The sequence below is a fragment of the Suricata suricatta genome, chromosome 14, assembly GCF_006229205.1.
Source record: "Suricata suricatta isolate VVHF042 chromosome 14, meerkat_22Aug2017_6uvM2_HiC, whole genome shotgun sequence".
Lineage (NCBI taxonomy): Eukaryota > Metazoa > Chordata > Mammalia > Carnivora > Herpestidae > Suricata > Suricata suricatta.
This window is the reverse complement of record NC_043713.1, coordinates 30,406,699-30,426,242: the sequence shown is the minus strand read 5'-3', so window position 1 is coordinate 30,426,242 and position 19,544 is coordinate 30,406,699. Positions and strand designations below refer to the sequence as shown.

The window sequence follows — 19,544 nt, the reverse complement described above, 5'->3', positions numbered from 1 at the left end:
TTCTATCTGCTAGTATCTTATTGAGGATTTTTGCATCTGTATTCATAAGGATATTGGCATGTAGTTCTCTTTTTTTTGCTGGGTCTCTGCTGGTTTGGGAATCAAAGTGATGCTGGCTTCGTAGAATGAGTCCGGAAGTTTTCCTTCCACTTCTGATTTTTGGGATAGCTTGAGAAGAAAGGGTATTAACTCTGATTTAAATGTCTGGTAGAAGCCATTTGGCCCAGGGCTCTTATTTGTTGGGAGATTTTTGATAACTGATTCAATTTCTTTACTAGTTATGGGTCTGTTCATATTTTCTATCACTTCCCATTTGAATTTTGGTAGTGTGTGTCTGTTTAGAAATTTTTCCATTTCTTCTACTTTGTCCAGTTTGTTGGCATATATTTTTCATAGTATTCCCTGATAATTGCTTGTGTTTCTGAGGGATTGGTTGTAATAAATCCATTTTGATTTATGATTTTGTCTATTTGGGTGCTCTCTGTTTTCTTTTTGAGAAGCCTGGCTAGAGGTTTATCAATTTTGTTTATTTTTTCTAAAAACCAACTCTTGGTTTTAATCATCTATTCAACTTTTTTTGGATTCTATATTGTTTATTTCTGCTCTGGTCTTTATTTTCTTCTTCTGCTGTATTTGGGGTCTTGCTGCTCTGCTTCTAGTTCCTTTAGGTGTGCTGTTAGATTTTATATTTGCACTTTTTCTAGTTTCTTGAGAAAGGCCTGGAATGCCATGTACTTTTTGTTTAGGACTGCCTTTGTTGAATCCCAAAGGGTTTGGATTGTTGTATTTTCACTTTCACTTGTTTCCATATAGTTTTTAATTTCTTCTCAATTGCCTGATTGGCCCATTTGTTCTTGAGTAGGGTTTCCTTTAACTTCCATGTTTTTGGAGGTTTTCCAGACTTTTTCATGTGATTGATTGCAAGTTTCATAGCATTGTGATCTGAAAGCGTGTATGGTATGATCTCAGTTCTTTTATATTTTTTGAGGGCTGCTTTGTGACCCAGTATGTGATCTGTCTTGGAGAATGTTCCATGTGCACTTGAGGAGAAAGTACATTCCATAGCCTCAGGATGTAGAGTTCTAAATATATCTGTCAAATCCATCTGGTTCAGTGTGTTGTTTAGGTCCATTGTTTCTTTAGTGATTTTCTGTCTAGTTGATCTGTCCGTTCCTGTAAGTGGAGTATTAAAGTCCCCCTGCAATTAGCACATTCTTATCAATAACATTGTTTATGTTTGTCATTAATTGTTTTATGTATTTAGGTGCTCCCATATTTGGTGTTTAGATGATACCATGTTTCCCATCCACTCCCCACAGTTCTTACGCAGAATTCTGAAGCATACAAACATTGGTCTTCCATCTATCAACCTTTTACATTGGAAGGCTTTTCAACAGATAAATGCAGTGATTAAGTGCTACGTTCTGTCAACCATCGTAGCTCTAGCACTAAGGAAGCTTATAGTCTAATAGAGCAGATAGAAATATATCTAGTAAGACAGATAAGAAGAGATGAACCGTGAATTGTGGTGATCATGGAAGTCTGTATTCCCAGGGATGACCGTCAGGTTTGACATTTGTTTTCCCAGCTGTTCTTAGTTTATATACAGCAAATTGGCCTACTTTTAGTTCTGTTCTTAGTACTTGTATTGAACACCTACTAATTTGAGACCTTGTTTCTGTCTTCCCATTAAATCTGATAATATATGGTTGGTTAGTCCTACAAGCAGTTTCTTGGGCATGTTGTTATTTGGTCTTATTTAAATAGACTTTAAAATCCATTGCTTGTAATTTTTGGAGAAGTTAGCTAGTAATTATGCTATTATTTCTATGACAGTGGGCTTCTCTCTGAATTCTATGTGTTCTGAGTTTCTCTATGGAAACCTGTGTTCTTTAAAAAGTGAGAATGAGACTTCCGTTGATTTGTTAACCTGTCTCCTCCTTAGGATGGGCACCTTAGTGAGGGTTATTTCTTCACAAGCAATTTGAAACAGATTGTACTGGTTTTATCCTGCTGTTTAACAGAATGCAGATTTGCTCATTTGAAAGATCTAGGCCACTGACATTTCAGACTCAAAATGAAATATAAGTTGTTAAAGTTCATTTTTTTAAAACATTTATTTATGTATTTTGAGAGAGAGAGAGAGAGAGAGAGAGAGATACAGAGAAAGGGAGAAAGAAAGAATCCCAAGCAGGCTCTGCGCTGTCAGTGTGTAGCCCATGTAGGGCCCAATGTAGGGCCCGATGTGGGGCTCGAACTCAGGAACCGTGAGATCATGACCTGAGCCAAAGTCAAGAGTTGGACGCTTAACTGACTGAACCACCCAGGCATCCTGTGAAAGTTCCTTTTTGTTTTTTAGTTACTGTGAAAGTTCCTAGACTGGAGATAACCAGCAGCTTTGGACTGGTGAAAATCACCCAAGTCTGTCTCCATTGTTATCAGCACTTATAAGAAATGAAATGACATACATTATGGTCTAAATATGGTAATTGCTTGTATTATGCATAGTGCTTTATAATTTTATAAAATTTTATAAAATTTGTAGTAAAAATGTTTTCATCCAGTATTTAATCATTTCATCCGTGTTGAGTCTTCAAAGTAAAGTGCCTTATGGCTTGAAGAATGAAAAGGGTGACTAGAGTATAGTGTGTCAGTTGTAGAGTTGTAGGAGATCATTTTGGAGAGGAAAGCAGGACTAATCATTTAGGAATTGTGATTACTAATTCTAGACTTTCCCTGTTGCTTGAAATCTAGCTAAGAGCCAACTACTGTCTGCAGGGTCTCTCCCACTGGTCTTTTGCAATTGAGCAGTCAGCTGTATTGTATGTTTGGGCTTTCCAATAAGTAAGAGTGTTGCTAGCTCATCTCCGAAGAAGACTCTCAGTGATGACTCCCGATATTCTTAGCTTTCTGTTCCACATTGGGATCTACACTAGCCCTGTCACTCATTTTAACTGATAAAATCCAGCTGAAGTGATGCTTATGCCTCTTTCAGGCTTAAACCTTAAGACAGTTTGATAAGCTTCTGTTTTTGCACTTTGGGGACAGTGAGCATTATGTGAAAAGTTTACGTATCCTATTGGACTGACTATATTGAAAGACTACCTGGAGAGGGAAAAACACTGAGAGTCGATGCAGAGAGGCCCAGCCATCCTGGTTTCCCAGTTGAGCCTACCTTTTCCCTTAAATGTATTAAAAATGTGAGTAGAACAAGCTATCTTGAACGTTCTAGCTTCAGCCACCAAAATGACAGTAGAATTTTGAGAGATTGTTAGGCCAGTAGGAAAAAAAAACTCTTGATGCCCCACAAGAACATGGCTCTTGACTTCCCTAAGAATCAGAAGTAAAACACTGAATATTGTTATTAGGCACTCAGTGCCTTCAACTGAGTGCTTTGTTACATAGTAATAGATAAATATACAGATTGCTAGTGGACATTTTAAATGGCAGCTTTCTAATTCTGCAGAGAAGACAGATAGAGCCAAGAGCCTGGGAGGAGCAGAGAGAGAGGGAGACACATGAAACAGGCTTCAGGCTCTGAGCTGTCAGCACAGAGCCCGATGCAGGGCTTGAACCCATGAACAGTGAGATCAGGACCTGATCAGAGTTGGACGCTTAACCGACTGAGCCACCCAGGTGCCCCTAGGAATTATTCTCTTACTGCTAGTTCTTTATTATTATTATTTCCTTAGTTACTGCCTTTTAAAATTAAAACACACATGTATACTTATGCCTGGAAATCTTGGAGTATTAAATTATAAGACTCAGAGAAATACCTTACAGTGTATACATTATTTTTGATAATTTTTTTAGATTGAGAGATGGGAAGGCAGTAGACAAGGTAGTTTGTTTCCCCTTTGAAAAACTGTTCTTATTATAATCCTGTCTCTTTGTAATAAAAATATAAGAAATGTAGATCATAGAGATACTTTTAAGAAAGGCTTCATTGTTTTTTAACATGTTTAGATTGGCAAATTATGTACCTTTAAATAAAATGTTTGAAAATTGTTTTTCTAAAAATCAAATAATGATTGTCTCTAGCCAAGTCCATTTGTTATCCTGATAGTTGTGTATGGTTTCTGTTATGTATAGGTATGTGTCAAATGCAAAGGTAACATTAGCATCCATTTTTTAAAAAGACTTTTTAAAGATTTTATTTTTGAGGAGTATTAGATTCCTCGCAGTATTAATAGGAAGGTACAGAGAGTTCCCATATACCCTCTGCCCCCTTATCTGTGCAGACTTCCCCGTTATCAGCATCCCCTACCGGAGTGGTACATTTGTTTTGTTCTGTGTTGTATGTTCTGTGGACTTGGGTAAACAAATAATGACATTTATCCATCATTATAGTATTATACAAAATAGCCTCACTGCCCTAAAAATTCTCTGTTCTGCCTATTTATTCTTCTTCCTCCGCAAACCTGAGGCAATCATTTATCTTTCTACCTTTTCCAGGATGTCATATAGTTGGAATCATATAGTATGTACAGTGTGTACTTTTTTTCAGGTTGGCTTTCTCTTATTTACTGATGTGCAGTTCAGGTTCCTTGATTTCTTTTTATGGTTTGATAGTTCCTTTCTTTTTAGCACTGAGTAATATTACATTGTCTGAATGTACAACATTTATCTACTTATCTATGAATGGCATCTTAGTTCTTCCAAGTATTAGCAATTATGAGTTAAGCTGCTATAAACATCCATATACAGGCTTTTGTGTGGACATATTTTCAACTCCTTTGGGCGAATACCAAAGAGTAGAGTACATATCCTGGATCATATGGAAAGAGTATGTATATTTTTTAAAAAGTTTTAAGGTTTTTTTTGTTTTTTTTTGAGAGAGAGAATGAAAGCAGGGGCAAGGAAGAGAGAGAGGGAGAGAGAGAATCCCAAGCAGGCTCCATGCTGTCAGTGCAGCACCCAACGAAGGGTTTGAACTCACGAACCATGAAATCTTCACCTGAGCCAAAATAAGAGCCAAACCCTTCACTGAGCCACACAGGTGCCCCAGATTATGTTTAATTTGTAAGAAACTGCCACACTGTCTTCTAAAGTGAATAATATTTTACATTCCCAGTGTATCAATGAATTCCCAGCAGTGAATGAGACTCCTGTTCCACATCTTCATCTGCGTTTGGTGGTGTAGAGTTTTATAGATTTTGGCTAGTCCAATAGGTGTTTAGTGGTATCTTGTTTTCTTGTTGTTGTTGTTTTTGGTCTTTAAGAGAGTGAGCACCCACAGTCTCAAGCAGGCTCCATGCCCAGCATGGAGCTTGGCTTGGGGGGTTATTCTCATAACTGTGAGAGCATGACCTGAGCTGAAATCTATAATAGTCAGATGCTCAACAAACTGAGCTACCCAGGTGCCTCAAGTGATGTCTTGTTTTAATTTGTATTTCCTTGATGACATTTGATCATTTGCCATCTGTGTGTTCTCTTTGATGAGCTGTGTGTTTTCTTAATCAAATTGCTGTTTTTCTTATTGAATTTTAAGAGTTTTTTGTATATTTTGGATCACAGTCCTTTATCAGGTGTTTTTTAAAAAAAAAAATATTTTCTCCTAATCTGTGGCATAGTTTTTCATTTTCTTGACAGTGTCTCTGACAGAGCATATATTTTTTCTAATTTTAATGAAGTCCAGCTTGTCAATGATCTCTTTCATGGATTATGCCTTTGTATTGTATTAAAAAAATCATCTCCGTACCCAAATTCATCTAGTTTTCTATATTCTAGGAATTTTATAATTTTGCATTTATGTTTATACTCTCTTATGATTTAACTTTTGTGTGCAAATTCTGTGTCGAGATGCATTTTTTTGCATGTGGATGTCCACTTATTCCAACACCATTGGTTTAAAAGACTGTCTTTGCTCTATTATATAGTCTCTTTTCCTTTGCCAAAGATCATGTGACTTTCTTTACAGAGTCTGGTTCTGGGTTCTGGGTTCTGCTCCAATGATTTATTTATCTGTTCTTTTGCCAAAACCAAACTGTCGTGATTACTGTAGCTTTATATAGATTTTAAAGTTGGGTAGTATCCGCCCTTCAATTTTGTTCTTCTTCAATATTATATTGGGTATTCTTGGTCTTTTGCCACTCCATATGAACTTAAGAATCAGTTTGTTGATATCTGTAAAATGTCTTGCTGGAATATTGACTGAGGCTGTGCTGAATCTATAGATCAAATTGGGAGATACTGACATCTTAACAACATTGAACTTTTCTATTCATGAACACAATATCTCTTCATTTGTTTAGTTCTTGATTTTGTTCCACAGATTTTTGTAATTTTCTTCATGTTGATCATGTTTGTTAGATTTTTGGGGTGCTAATGTAAATGATACTGTGTTTTTTATTTCAAATTTGACTTATTGTTGGTATATAGGAAAGTGATTGACTTTCATATGTTAACCTTGAATCCTGCAACTTTAGTATATAATTGCTTATTAGTTCCTGGCGTTGTTTTCCTCTTTCTTTACTTTCTACATAAATGATCATGTCATTTGCAAATAATGACAGTTTTATTTCTTTTTACAAATTTTGTATACCATTTGTTTCCTTAAAAAAATTCTTTTTACTGTCTTTATTTATTTTAGGGACAAAGAGAGACAGCATGAGTAGGGGAGGGTCAGAGAGAAGGGAGACACAGAATCTGAAGACAGGCTCCAGGCTCTGAGCTAGCTGTCAGCATGGAGCCTGAACCCACGAACCGTGAGATCATGAGCTGAGCCGGAGCCAACGCTCAACTGACTGAGCCACCCAGGCGCCCCCATTTATTTCTTTTTTATTGTCTTACTCTACTTTTTTCCACTATTATGTTGATGATCATTACCGTTTTTATTCACCTTTCATTATATTTGTTCTGCAGCTCACCAAAGCTCATCGACAAGGACACATGGTGAAAGTAGATTGGCTGGACAGATTGACATTTAGAGAAATAGAAATGATAAATGAGGTGGGTTGTATTCCTCTTTTTTTTTTTTCCAAAATAAATTTTCCGGATTTCTAAGTCAAACTTTTTTTTTGCAGTTTATCTTATTTATTATGAGAGAGAGAGAGCACACATATGTACATGAGTTGGGGAGGTACAGAGAGAGAGGGAGATAGAATCCAAGTATTCTCTGTGCTGCCAGCATGGAGTTCAACCTGGGACTTGAGCCCAAGAACCATGAGATCATGACCTGAGCTGAAATCAAGAGTCAGCAGCATAAATGACTGAGCCACCAGGCACCTCTCTAAGTCCAACTTTTTGAGAAGCATCGTTTATTGCCAGATAACTCACAAATGTGAGAGCATTGAGGATAACCTGTCGTTGTAAGTTCTGTGCTAATAAGTGGGAAACTTCAGATATCTGTTTTTCTTTAATTTTAATCTTCTATCGAACCATGAAGCAGGCATTGGGTATCCTTAGTGTACTGAGTGTTAAGCGAGTGAGGCCTGTGTTAAACTTGATGCCTCTCTTGGGTGTTCTCTTTCTCCATTTGGCAGCTTATGTTTACGTTCAATTCAGTATTGGATTCTTTCAACACAGTGCTACCTCTTTACTTCAGTTACCTTGATACTATGTTATGAACTACACAGAGGACTCTGCACCCTTAGTAAAGTTACATGGTTCAACGTAATTTATTGTTTTTTGATCTTGTTTATTTGTTCCAAAATATGTTTAATTAAAAGATGACTTCCATGAAACTCCAAAGGTTAGAACTAAATTTTCTTTTCTTTTTTATATATTTGCACTGCCATACTGGAGTTTGGCCTAACATTCTGTGTCTGGGTAATAGAAAGAACGATTATTTTAATCACATTAGGAGAGAGGAATTTCATCTTCTGTGATATACCTATTTTACTGTGATTATCACAGGGCACAATTTATATTCTGTGAATGTTTTTTAGCAGGTTAAAAAAAGAAATTTTTGATTTACAACGTTAAAAGTTAAATTCTACTATGCTTATTTTTTAAAAAGAAGTGTTTTGTTTAACAATACTTACATTCAGTATGAATAAACTGGGCATCTTTTCTGATTTATTCATAATACATTTTCTGTTGAAACCAAAAGAAAAAAATTTGAATTTTTATAAGAGTCACATTCCTAAAATAGTTAAAGTGTTTTCATTTTTCTGTTCTTCAGTATAGACACCCTTGAGTGTAGAAGAAGCAGTGTTACCGCTTACTTTGTCCAGCCTTATTCACCTTCCCTTCTTTAGAAGATTGCCATCACCATAATTAGACTATAATATGCTTCATAAAGCTGAACAATTTAAGTGACTTCTTTAGATTTTTATGATTTTATACATATAGATTTAAAGCGATTGTTAAAACTGGGTTAAGACTTATCACCCTTTTAGACTTCATCTTATTTTCACATTATTCTTGTCCTAGTGTTTACTTTTTACTTAAGAGGATACATTTGTACATGCAGTATTTTTTTATGTCAGAGTAAAGAAACTATTTCCCAGTATATTTAAAGTATATTGATGAAAATGTATAAATGATTGCCAGTTACCTTAAGACCATTTGTGAATTGTGAAAAACTTGTAAAGGTTAGGAAGCTCAAGAGGCTTCTGTCTTTAATTATATACTTCGGTTTTTGTTATACTTAGTTTCTATAGTTAGACATTTGGTTTATGGCTAAACAGTTCTTTGCTTACAATTATTAGAAGTACAAAACATCTTTATTTCTGAAATAAAATAGTTTTCATGGAAATATATATTAAATACCTTTAAGATTTTATTCCAGACTAGAACAAACCAGAAATACTGTTAATTTTGAGGAGTGAGTTATAGGTGAATGGTTGACACTACTTTATAAAACAGTGGTGCTGTATAAAATAAAATAGCATTACTGTATAAAACAGTGTGTTTATGGGGCGCCTGGGTGGCTCAGTCGGTTATGCGTCCGACTTCAGCTCAGGTCATGATCCCATACATTGTGGGTTCAAGCCCCACATCAGGCTCTGTGATGACAGCCTGGAGTCTACTTCAGATTCTGTGTCTCCGAATCTCTGCCTCCGTCTCTGCTCATGCGGAGTGTGTTTATAATAATGCAATAAAAATTTACTGTATTGAAATTGTACTTGATAGATTATGTATTACTGAATTGAGAATAATGATGCGTTACTGATCCTTTAAGGGAATGTTGAAGATCATTATTTTTTCTAAAAATCTTTTTTTTTTTAGAGTGAAAAACGAAGCTCTAATTTCATGTATTTGATGGTTGAATTTCGATGTGTCAAGTGTGATGATAAGGAATATGGTATTGTTTACTATGAAAAGGTATTTGTCTTTGAACTGTTTATAGTCTCTAAAGTAGAGGGGAGGGAAAACATTAAAAAAAAATTACTGTTGTACCTGCTGAGATGAATTATTTGGTTGCAGGATAGCAGCAGACAGCTGTCAGCGCAGCTGTTTGTGTATACACAAATCAGATCATACAGCTACAACAAGATTACAAAAGCCGATCATTCATGTAATGGAGTTCTGGGTTCCAGAATTCAATAAATATGCAACAGATTAAAAACTTTTTGATTAATTGTTTCATAAATTGACAAGTAGGACATTAAAGCAATAGCATTATTAACAATAAGTATTCATTTGAAAAATGAAATGAATTTTGTAAGTGATGAGTGGTTGAAAATTAAGGGCGTATTTATAATTTGAGTAAGCACATATAATGTGTTGGAATTGTATATGTGATCCTAACATAAGTATGCTTATGGAGGCCTTTCTAAATATATATTTATTTATATAATTAATGTAGAAAACCATGTTATGAGGCTGAATGATAACAAGTATGCACTTCTGGATTTGTTTTGGTCTGTTCATTATGCAAAAGAAAGTAGTTGTATGTTTGATATGTAGTTAGATGAAAAATACCTGTGCCTTAAATGCTTGTTGAAGGGTCTTAATTTAAGGACTATAGAAATACTTGCATGCATAGTTCAAAACTACATAAGCCAGGCATTATTGTGGAAATACTTCGGTGCTTAAATCATTATGGGTGAGAACAGACTTTTGATACGTGCTGTAATAGAATAATATTTCTCCTAGTATATAGTTATATGTAGTATATTTGTTTATTAGAGGCAGCACTTCTAAATTATATTTATGCTTTAGTGTTATTTATTAAAGCTGTCCCAGTGATTTTTGAAAATATACATCTTCTTATAACTAAATTACTGTTTGAAAGATGTTTTTGTAATAGAGTTCTAAGGTTTATATAGTTAATTTATGATCATTTTTTTTCTGGTACTTTTCAAGTTAACACATTATCTTTTTCTGTTTAGCTTGTGCCCCTTCCCTTTAATAAAAGGTTAGGAAAAGTTAGCTTGTTTCAGCCTTTTATAAATGATAGTGTTTGGTAAAAAGACATTAGAAAGGTAGACAATTTAACATTCTTTATTAATTCATTAGAAAAACTACATTAAAAACAGCGGGAAATACAGATGAGTGAAATTATTTTGTCACCATTATACTTCAATAAACTCACATTTTTTATATTTTTACTGTATATAGTTTAAAGCATTATTTCCTGCCCATTTAGAATTTATATTGCAACATGCTAATGGAAATGGTACTTTCAAACATAAGAGATGTGAAGAATCTTTTGAAAGACAGCTTTGATAATAGATGAAATAATAACAGAATAAAAATTAGAAGAATTTCAAGTATTTTTGAAAAGGTTCTTGACCCCTTTCTACCGTTTCTTGAAAATTGCTCATAAATTAATGCCTGTCTACCTACCCTGTCATATTTCCACTTAGTGTAAAGATTGCTGGGCCAGTGGATTGAATCTAATGGAAATAGACTTTCTTGTCACCTGTCTTTTGTGACAGATAGCCTTAGTGAAGATTACTTGTCACAGTTGGGCTGATAAATGTGTTTTCTGGTATTGTGACTGAGAACCAGCCTGTTAAACAATGGCTGTGGGAATTTGTGGTTTTCTGTAAGACTCAATTACTGAACTAAAGTCAAGTCACACAGTACTTCCCTTCTTTCAGTCTCTCCTGGTTGTGTTGCACATTATCTAACAAAGGAAATACTAGCATTTGGAAATTGACAGAAAAACTTGATGCAAGGTGTGCAGTTAAGAGGAAATGGATTTTAGCCTTAATTAGTTTAGCTTTTTCCACTATATATGCAGTGACATTTATTATGCTGAATTACCTCTCTTGTCTGATTTGGATGAAAATAAAAGCCAATACTCCTGAAAAATGATAATACCAACAAAATAATTTGGTTAAATTTAATCTGTTTTTTAAATTACTACATGGTAACCCAGGATGGTGATGAGTCATCTCCAATTTTAACAAGCTTTGAGATTGTGAAGGTTCCTGACCCTCAGATGTCTATGGTGAGTTATTGCCAAATTTCTTTTGAAAGTGCGTTTCTCCACAGTGATTATGACTTGGATCCACACATACACTTTCTTTTATAAAAGCGTGTAACTAACTCCGTTATCTAAAAGTAATTCGTAAGTCCATTTTAGCTATCTGGAGTCAAGTTCAGTGGAACTTTTACAGCACCAACACCTAAAAATAAAGGCAGGTTAGTATAGTACTGGGGAACCATTTTATTTGAATTATTGGAAGAGCAAGGAATGTAGTCTTGAGGTGAGAACTCAGGGGACAGATCTTTGAAAGGGGATCATCATGTGGGAGGGAGTTTGTTTACCCTCGGATGAAACCGTAGGCTCAGCGGGTGGTAGTTGTGGGGAGACTGACTTTGTTGAAAACTGTGGAAGACTGTTGTTTAATTGGGATCATGGTGACTTGTATGATTTTGAGAAATAGCTACGAATGGAATTTTTGAGGTGATAATAGCTCTTTCAAGGATGGGAAACAGGAAGAATTCTTACTTTGCAACAGAGGAGTAATTCGATGACTTTAAATTTAGAAAGTTCCAGGCAAAAAAGATTTTTTGCCTGAAAAAGGCATAATGGATACCATGATATTCACACTTAAAACTCCTTTACATCACTCTGAAACATTTTATTCTTTTTTTTTTACATTTCTAATTGGATTAGTTACCTTCCTAATCAGACCAAAGCGGATTAAAAGTGGCATATTGGAAGATAAAAACATGGTGATGGAGGTAAATACAGGTCATTAAAGCAGTAAGTAATAACTGATGGCCCAACATCAAAGGAAGAGATAGCAGAAAGAGCATATAAAATTAGAAGTAAAAGGTCACTTGGGAATCTTAGAAACAAGCAGCCTGAATTCCTTCACAGTCCCTATGCATAACATAGTAAGTTCGAGTTAATATGTCTAAAATTGAAACCGAATTTTCCCTATAAAATGAAATTATATTTTATATTCTAGATATTTGAAACATACAAATGGCCATACTTTCCGCTTACCTTCAAAGTGGCCAGGAGTAAAGACGGTTTTTAATGCCAGGACCATGGTTACCATTGTAACTCCTACCAAAAAGTTCTGTAAATGAGATGTTTGTATTTTTGGTGTATTCTTTTCTAAAGAAGATACTCATCAAGAATTATAGCATTAGGGTACCTAGGTGGCTAAGTTAAGTGTCCAAAGTCAGCCCAGGTCATGATCTCACAGTTCCTGGGTTCTAGCTCTGCATCAGGCTTGCCACTGTCAGCATGGAGCCAGCTTCAAATCCGCTGTCTCCTTCTATTTTTGCCCTTCCCCCATTTGCACTCTGTCTCTCAAAAGTAAATAAACCTTAAAAAAAATTATAGCTTTAACATTATGGATGCCGTAATTAAAACAGAGTGAAAAGGGGCACCTGGGTGGATCAGTCGTTTAAGCATCCACCTTTGGCTCAGGTCATGATCTTACCAGCCCCGTGTGCTCTGTGCTGACAGATAAGAGCCTGGAGGCTGCTTCAGATACTGTGTCTCCCTCTCTCGCTCGATCGCTCTTTTTCTGTCTCTCAAAAATAAACGAACATTAAATTTTTTCTTAAAATTTAAATGCAAATGAGCAAACACTAAACAACAACAACAAAAAACCAAAAGTAGCCTCCTTATTCCCTGTGCTCAAAAATTTAGTTCAGTTTGTAGTCATGATTATTTACTAAATAGAGGAATATATTTTAACAACAACAACAACAAAACAGCTGATATACTACTGAATCAGAGAATGAAGCACTATAAAACTTCTGTAATTATAAGTACACGTACTAGCACGGGTACATAACGTAGACAGATAGACTGATGGGATAGCAGAAAAGGCTCAGAAATAGATCCAGGCACATATGCAAATTAGTGTATGTTCATCACTGGAACATAGTGTTGGGGAACTGATTAGCTATTTAGAGAAAGATAAAATCAGACCCATACCTCACATCGTACATTTAGGAGAATATTAAATCAGACCTGTACTTCACATCATACATAAAGAAAAACAACAAATAGATCAGGGATTTAAGTATTAAAATGAAACCTCACTAGTACTTTACTGTCAGTGTCGGAAAAACTTTGTAATCATGTTAGGACTCAAAATCTAGAGACAGTAAAAGAAATGATTGACAAATTTGACTACATTAAAAAAATTACATGGCAAAACATGTATCAAAGTCAAAAGACAAGTTAACAAACTGGAAGAAACTCTTCTTGACCTTATCACAGACAAAGGAATGGATATCTAATGTATAGAGGATTCTTAAAAAACTAAAGTAACAAAGGACCAAAAAGCCAATTGAAAATTAACAAAAAGATATGAACAGATAATTCACACATGCTAAAATAAATAAAATAAAAAACCTTTTAAGCTAAGACAGTATATTCAAAACTAATGATTTTGGCCGTAAATAAAATAGTCCATACCAAATCTACATATATGTATTCAAGCCTTGTGGTCACTGTCCCTTCCCTCAGTCACTGCTGGCAGGGTCAATAGTAGCTCATAGGAAGAGGGAATGCTTTAGTCTGTGTTGTCAGGGAAGATTTTAGAGTAAAGGTGATACCCAAGTGGGTGTGAAAGCCTTGAATAAATGAGGGGTATAGTGAGATGTGTTAAGAAGCTGCAATGGCATGTGCACATTATGGCACTGGTGAAACGTAAGGCATGGTTAGTTTCCCTGCCTCAATATGGTGATATTTAAAAGAAACGTAAAACATACACTGGGGACTAAACTTGTAACAAGAATAAAATGTTAATTATTATAAAATGATCTTAAGTAAGCAACTACTTACTTTTGTATTTCTAACTGGCTATTGAATCTTCCTTTTGATGAAGAATTATTGATTAATATTTATAAATAATTTATAGGAGAATTTAGTTGAGAGCAAACACCACAAGCTCGCCCGGAGCTTAAGAAGCGGACCTTCTGACCATGATCTCAAACCTAATGCTGCCACAAGAGATCAACTAAATGTAAGCGAGTTTACAGACTACGAATATAAAAATAATGAAATGTGTAATTTAGTTGCAACTGTTGTGATAACCACTTCATTTGAAAGTGATGCAGGTGCATGTTTTTTCCAGGTCATTGAAATCTGCACAATTACAACAATTTTGCATTTTCTGTTGTTTTTCTTAAATCATTTTTGGGGCTTTAAGAAAATATATTAACCTTGGAGACAGAGTGACATATAGGATATACACACTTTATTAATATACTGGTCTCAGAAACTGGCCCCAAGGTACATTGCCTGAGAGAAAGCCTTGGCTTGCACATATGCATTGTTGTGTGCTTGGACTTGACTGAGAAAGTGCTTGTTGTTTATTTCCTTTTTCCTTTTGGAATGAAAGGGGGCTTTTGTTATTTTGATTTGGTTTATTTTTGGTTGAATTAAATGAGCTCTGTAGTTACTGATTTCTATAGGGAGTGTGACTTATTTCATCTTTGTTTCCCCCTTACACTCTTGTAATATCCTTTTTGGACTGAGAAGTACAGCAAATTTAATTTTTACTTTGCTTCATGTACATTTCCCTATTTCTATAATATTCTATAATACAAATATTTAAATAAATGAAAAATTTTAAATGAAATGGAAATATATAGGAAGACTATATTTAACAAAAATAGTTCTTTTTGTTCTTCATTGTAGATTATTGTGAGTTATCCACCAACCAAGCAACTTACATATGAAGAACAAGATCTTGTTTGGAAGTTTAGATATTATCTCACTAATCAAGAAAAAGTAAGTATCTTGAATATTTTCATGTATCAGATTTATCTGCAAACTTTGTTACTAATGAACACAATGAGGTAAAACTACCATGGAAATAAGATGTTTTTGTCAAAATAAAAACATGCTAAAAAGCAATATACATGATACTTCATTTTTTAAATGTCGCGAAGGGTATATACATGAAGACACGTGTGCCAGTTTATTGGTGCATAGATTATGCATAGATACATAGCTTGAATGGGTCAAATCAGAGAGACTTGGGTTCAGTTGGGCATCACTACTTACTCTTATGAGGTAAAGTGAGGAGAATTGCTTTGGAAGCTTGGTTTCCTCGTTTTTCTGATGATGACAATACTTGATAGGTGAGGTAATGCTCGTGAATAGCTTGGCTAAGTACCTGGTACATACTAGATGCAGAGTAAATGTTTAACTTCAGTCTTCATTGTTCTCACCTTTTTGAGCTTGGATGACTAGCAAACTATGTTATTAAAGGGACTATAGAACTTTGGAGGGGGTGTAGCTGGAGAGGGGGTTTAAGAAATGTATTTTGAAATATATAAATTGAGTCGCGGAATGGTATCTATCTTGGCATGCAGAATAGAGGCAAGGTCAGAACTAGACATTTGCTTGTCTTAATGGGTCCTTGGAGTTGCTACGTTTCTGGAGATAATTAGGATAAAGTAGTCAGTGCTAGAGACCACATGAGCAGGGGAGGGTCAGAGAGAAGGAGACACAGAATCCGAAACAGGCTCCAGGCTCTGAGCTAGTTGTCAGCACAGAGCCTGATGTGGGGCTTGAACCCACAAACTGTGAAATCATGACCTGAGCTGAAGTCGGACGCTTAACCGACGGAGCCACCCAGGCGCCCCAGGGACTGACTAACTCTTAAGATACGGGAATAATAACCAGAACCTATTAGTCAGCCACAGTGTGCCAAGGATCTTTTAAATCCCACAATAACCCTACAATGCCGCCATTATTGTTAGTGCTCTACAGATGAGGAAACGTGACTCCTAGAGACATTAAGGAACCTGCTCAAGAAGCACAAAGCTCTTACATATACTGTCTCTTGATGTGCTCGCATCTGTGAATTAGAAGAGAACTTAGTGGATTGTAGAGAAAATATTTGCAACATCACATCACAACCCTCCACAGGGTTTCTGAAGTGTGTTGGGCACAAAACATAGCAGCATCAGGAAAATTAATATCTGTGAGAAAGCTATTACATAATTATATGAGAATGAATATGTTTTACAGTCTCGTGAGACCATCTTTAGCTACTTTAACTTGTTTTTCTGAAACAATTGCATTTCTTTTCATTTCTCAAGTAAAGGTAAAGATTCAATTGCAGCTCATCTTAAACTGTCAAGCTTTTCTTCTTTATCTTTTATTGATGCCTTGGGAAATTCTTTGTAGATGAATTACATTAACTCTCCTTTACATCTTTAACAAGAGTGAAAGAAGAATTTTAAATTTCCTATAGCTTTGAGTGTTATTCTCCTCATGACTGCAAAAAAGGAAATATTCATCAATAAAAACTTAGGTTGTGATTCTATGTTTCATAAAAAGATTGAGTTAGTACATGATACTCTTAAATGAAGAATTACCTTGGTCACAGAAATTGCATCTTGAATGTAGCAGAGTGTTTTCTAAAACACGCAGCAAGATATTGAATTAAACCTGTTAGAATGTATGGGTTCAAGAAGCATAGAAAAGATTTACAGAGCAGAACTGCCTTAGATAGAAAGGCTTGCAAGAAAAATTGTTTGTTTAAACAAGTAGTCACTTCCCACTGAAATTCAATTACTTCTAGATAGGTGCAAAAGAAATAAAATGCTCAAGTGATATAAAGTATGTGACAAGTTTCATTTAACTAGTTGATTTCAAGTTTTCGAAAGGTGGGTGATGAAACTTCGGTTCTCAGGACACATTATAGGATTCTTATGATCACTAGAGTAGAACAAACAATATTTTTTAATGTTTGGGAAGCACTTTTCAGTAGACCAGATATATATATTGGCCTTCAAGTGACCAGAGAAATTATTCACACAGCCACATTTGTGTCTCTAATAATTTAAAATGGTTTTTGTAGAAAACAAATACTCTTGTACCTCTGTCCCTTAATTTACTTACACAAAGAAATTCTTTCTGTGTCAGTTTCTCTGAAACTGATTTAGGTAATTTGACATTGGGCCCTGAAGCTGAGAAGATTACCTGGAGAGAAAGCAGTGCCCAGAAATTGGTGGAAATTAGTTCTTACAAGGATATACTTCTTATTTGCTTTTTAATTAAATTTGGTCTTTCCACCTGTTTTCTTCTAAATGACCTGTCTTAAGTATTTTGTATGAAAACCCTCCACTCTGAATGTGATGTTGCACCTATGAAGTTCACAGTAATCACTTTATCAAGCAAAACCAGTGAAATTTTAGGATAATATTAAAATTTGTGGACTATTTTATGTAGAAAGTGACTTATTTTTATGAAATCTAAAATGTGAATATTGATAACTTTTCAAAACCAGTAAATGGCAAATGGCTTTTTAAAAAAATTTTAATTGAAAATAACTTTCTTAATGCCTTTCTATTATCTTTGGGGGGGAAAAGCATTTGGGAAGTGTCACATGGTAAAGGTAATAGTGATGCACTAAATGTGTATATGAGGCTTTTCCTGATGTAGCTATTGAGATGGTAACATCAGGACAATAATTATATTTGTGCTTCCTGTCAAGAAGTTGATGAGGAGCCATAGCAGAAATGAATTCACCTGAGCAAGCAAAGTTACCACTGTGGCCTAGTCGTATTTAGACTCTAGACTTTGAGATATCATTCCTCTGTCTTCATATAAATTAAAATTGTTTTATGGAAAGGATATCTGTACACAATCAAAAGGGAGAAACAGGCATGTTAATTGATTCAAGGTTACTCTCTTAACAGAAATTTAGGTAATTGCTATCATCGATACATAGAGTAGAACAAGATCAGTGTGCTGTGATACGAAGCTTTACAGAACAAAAGATTGTTTTTAAGGTTTGAATAAGCTTCGATGATATTTTTTATGTGATCATTTTTCAGGGAGAAGAAAAGCATGAGTAAGGTAGTATGTTAAGTTCAGAGACAGAAAAATTTGTGTGAATAGTTATGAAATAGAAAAGATGGAGTCAGTTTGAGCCTTGAATTATAGCTTGGGAGTTGGATTTCACTGGTGATGGGAAACCACAAAAGGAACAGAATGTGTCTTAAGAAGTGGTGTTTTAAGGAAATCAAACCAGGATAAATTGGAGATCTGAGAATGAAAAAAGAGACTTAATTAGGAGGCTCATGTATGATTTTGAGAGTGATCTTGGAGGGCAGGGGAAAGAGAGGAGAATGTGTAAGATGGCTTGGTGACAACTCCCAGGAGTTAGGCTGGAGTGCCTGAGATAATGAAATAGGGCAAATGGAGGGAGCAGGGTGAGGAGATATTTTCACTTTTGAGTCAAAAGAATTCAAGTATAACAGTGATGTTGTGTTATAATAAGAAATACATACTTGGGTTTTGTTTCTGCCACAATTTCTAAAGCCCTGGGGATTTCCTGAGTGGTAGGGTAGGGATGAGAGTGGTGTCTTTTTGTTATTCATAATAAGCCCTTCTCGGCCATACCTGAGTTTATGCTAATGAAGTGACTTAAAAAACTTTTTTTTAAAGTTTATTTATTTTTGAGACAGAGACACAGCGTGAGCGGGGCAGGGGCAGAGAGATAGAGGGAGACACAGAATCTGAAGCAGGCTCCAGTCTCCCAGCTGTCAGCACAGAGCCTGATGCGAGGCTTGAACCCACGAACTGCAACATCATGACCTGAGCTGAAGTCAGACACTTAACTGACTGAGCCACCCAGGGGCCCCAGAGGTGACTCTTGCAAGATGGGGTTGGTTGCTAGGGTAACCGGCCAGGTGAATGGGAGTAGAGGGTTGGAATTTTCAGTCCCACTCATTGACCTCTGGGAGAGGGATTAGGAATTGCATTACTCATTGCTGGCCAGAAATTTAATAAATCATGCCTATGTAATGGAACCTGTATAAAAACCTATGATGACAGTGTTTACAGAGCTAATGGGTTGGTGAATGCATCCGTGTGACGGGAGAGTGGCATACCTAAACCTCTATAGGGACAGAATCTCCTCTGCTTGGGACCCTTCCAGACCTTGTACAATGTACCTTTTCATCTCATTATTCATTTTGTGTCCTTATAATAAACCAGTAGAAAAAGTAAAGTATTTCTAAGTTTTGTGAGCTATTATAGGAAATGACTGAGCCTGAGCGAGGTGTCATTGATAACTTTGATTTGTAGACAAGTCACATACAAGTGTGGACAACCTGGGGACCCAAAATTTGTAATTGGCTCTAAAATGGGGAGCAGTTTTGTGAGACTGACCCTTTAACCTGTGGTATCTTAAGTAACTTCAGGA

At 35.5% G+C, this 19,544-nt stretch overlaps 1 protein-coding gene across 4 annotated transcripts in view; it reads left to right on the top strand.

Moving 5' to 3' along the window:
- Positions 1 to 19,544, top strand: part of PIK3C3 (phosphatidylinositol 3-kinase catalytic subunit type 3) — a 146,010-nt gene that overhangs the window by 40,043 nt on the left and 86,423 nt on the right. For all 4 annotated transcript variants that reach the window (XM_029921945.1, XM_029921947.1, XM_029921946.1 and 1 more), the window contains exons 5-9: positions 6,865 to 6,951; positions 9,175 to 9,270; positions 11,276 to 11,347; positions 14,235 to 14,339; positions 15,017 to 15,109. In XM_029921945.1, coding sequence (XP_029777805.1) covers positions 6,865 to 6,951; positions 9,175 to 9,270; positions 11,276 to 11,347; positions 14,235 to 14,339; positions 15,017 to 15,109 — 453 coding nt within the window. The remainder of the gene's footprint in view (positions 1 to 6,864; positions 6,952 to 9,174; positions 9,271 to 11,275; positions 11,348 to 14,234; positions 14,340 to 15,016; positions 15,110 to 19,544) is intronic.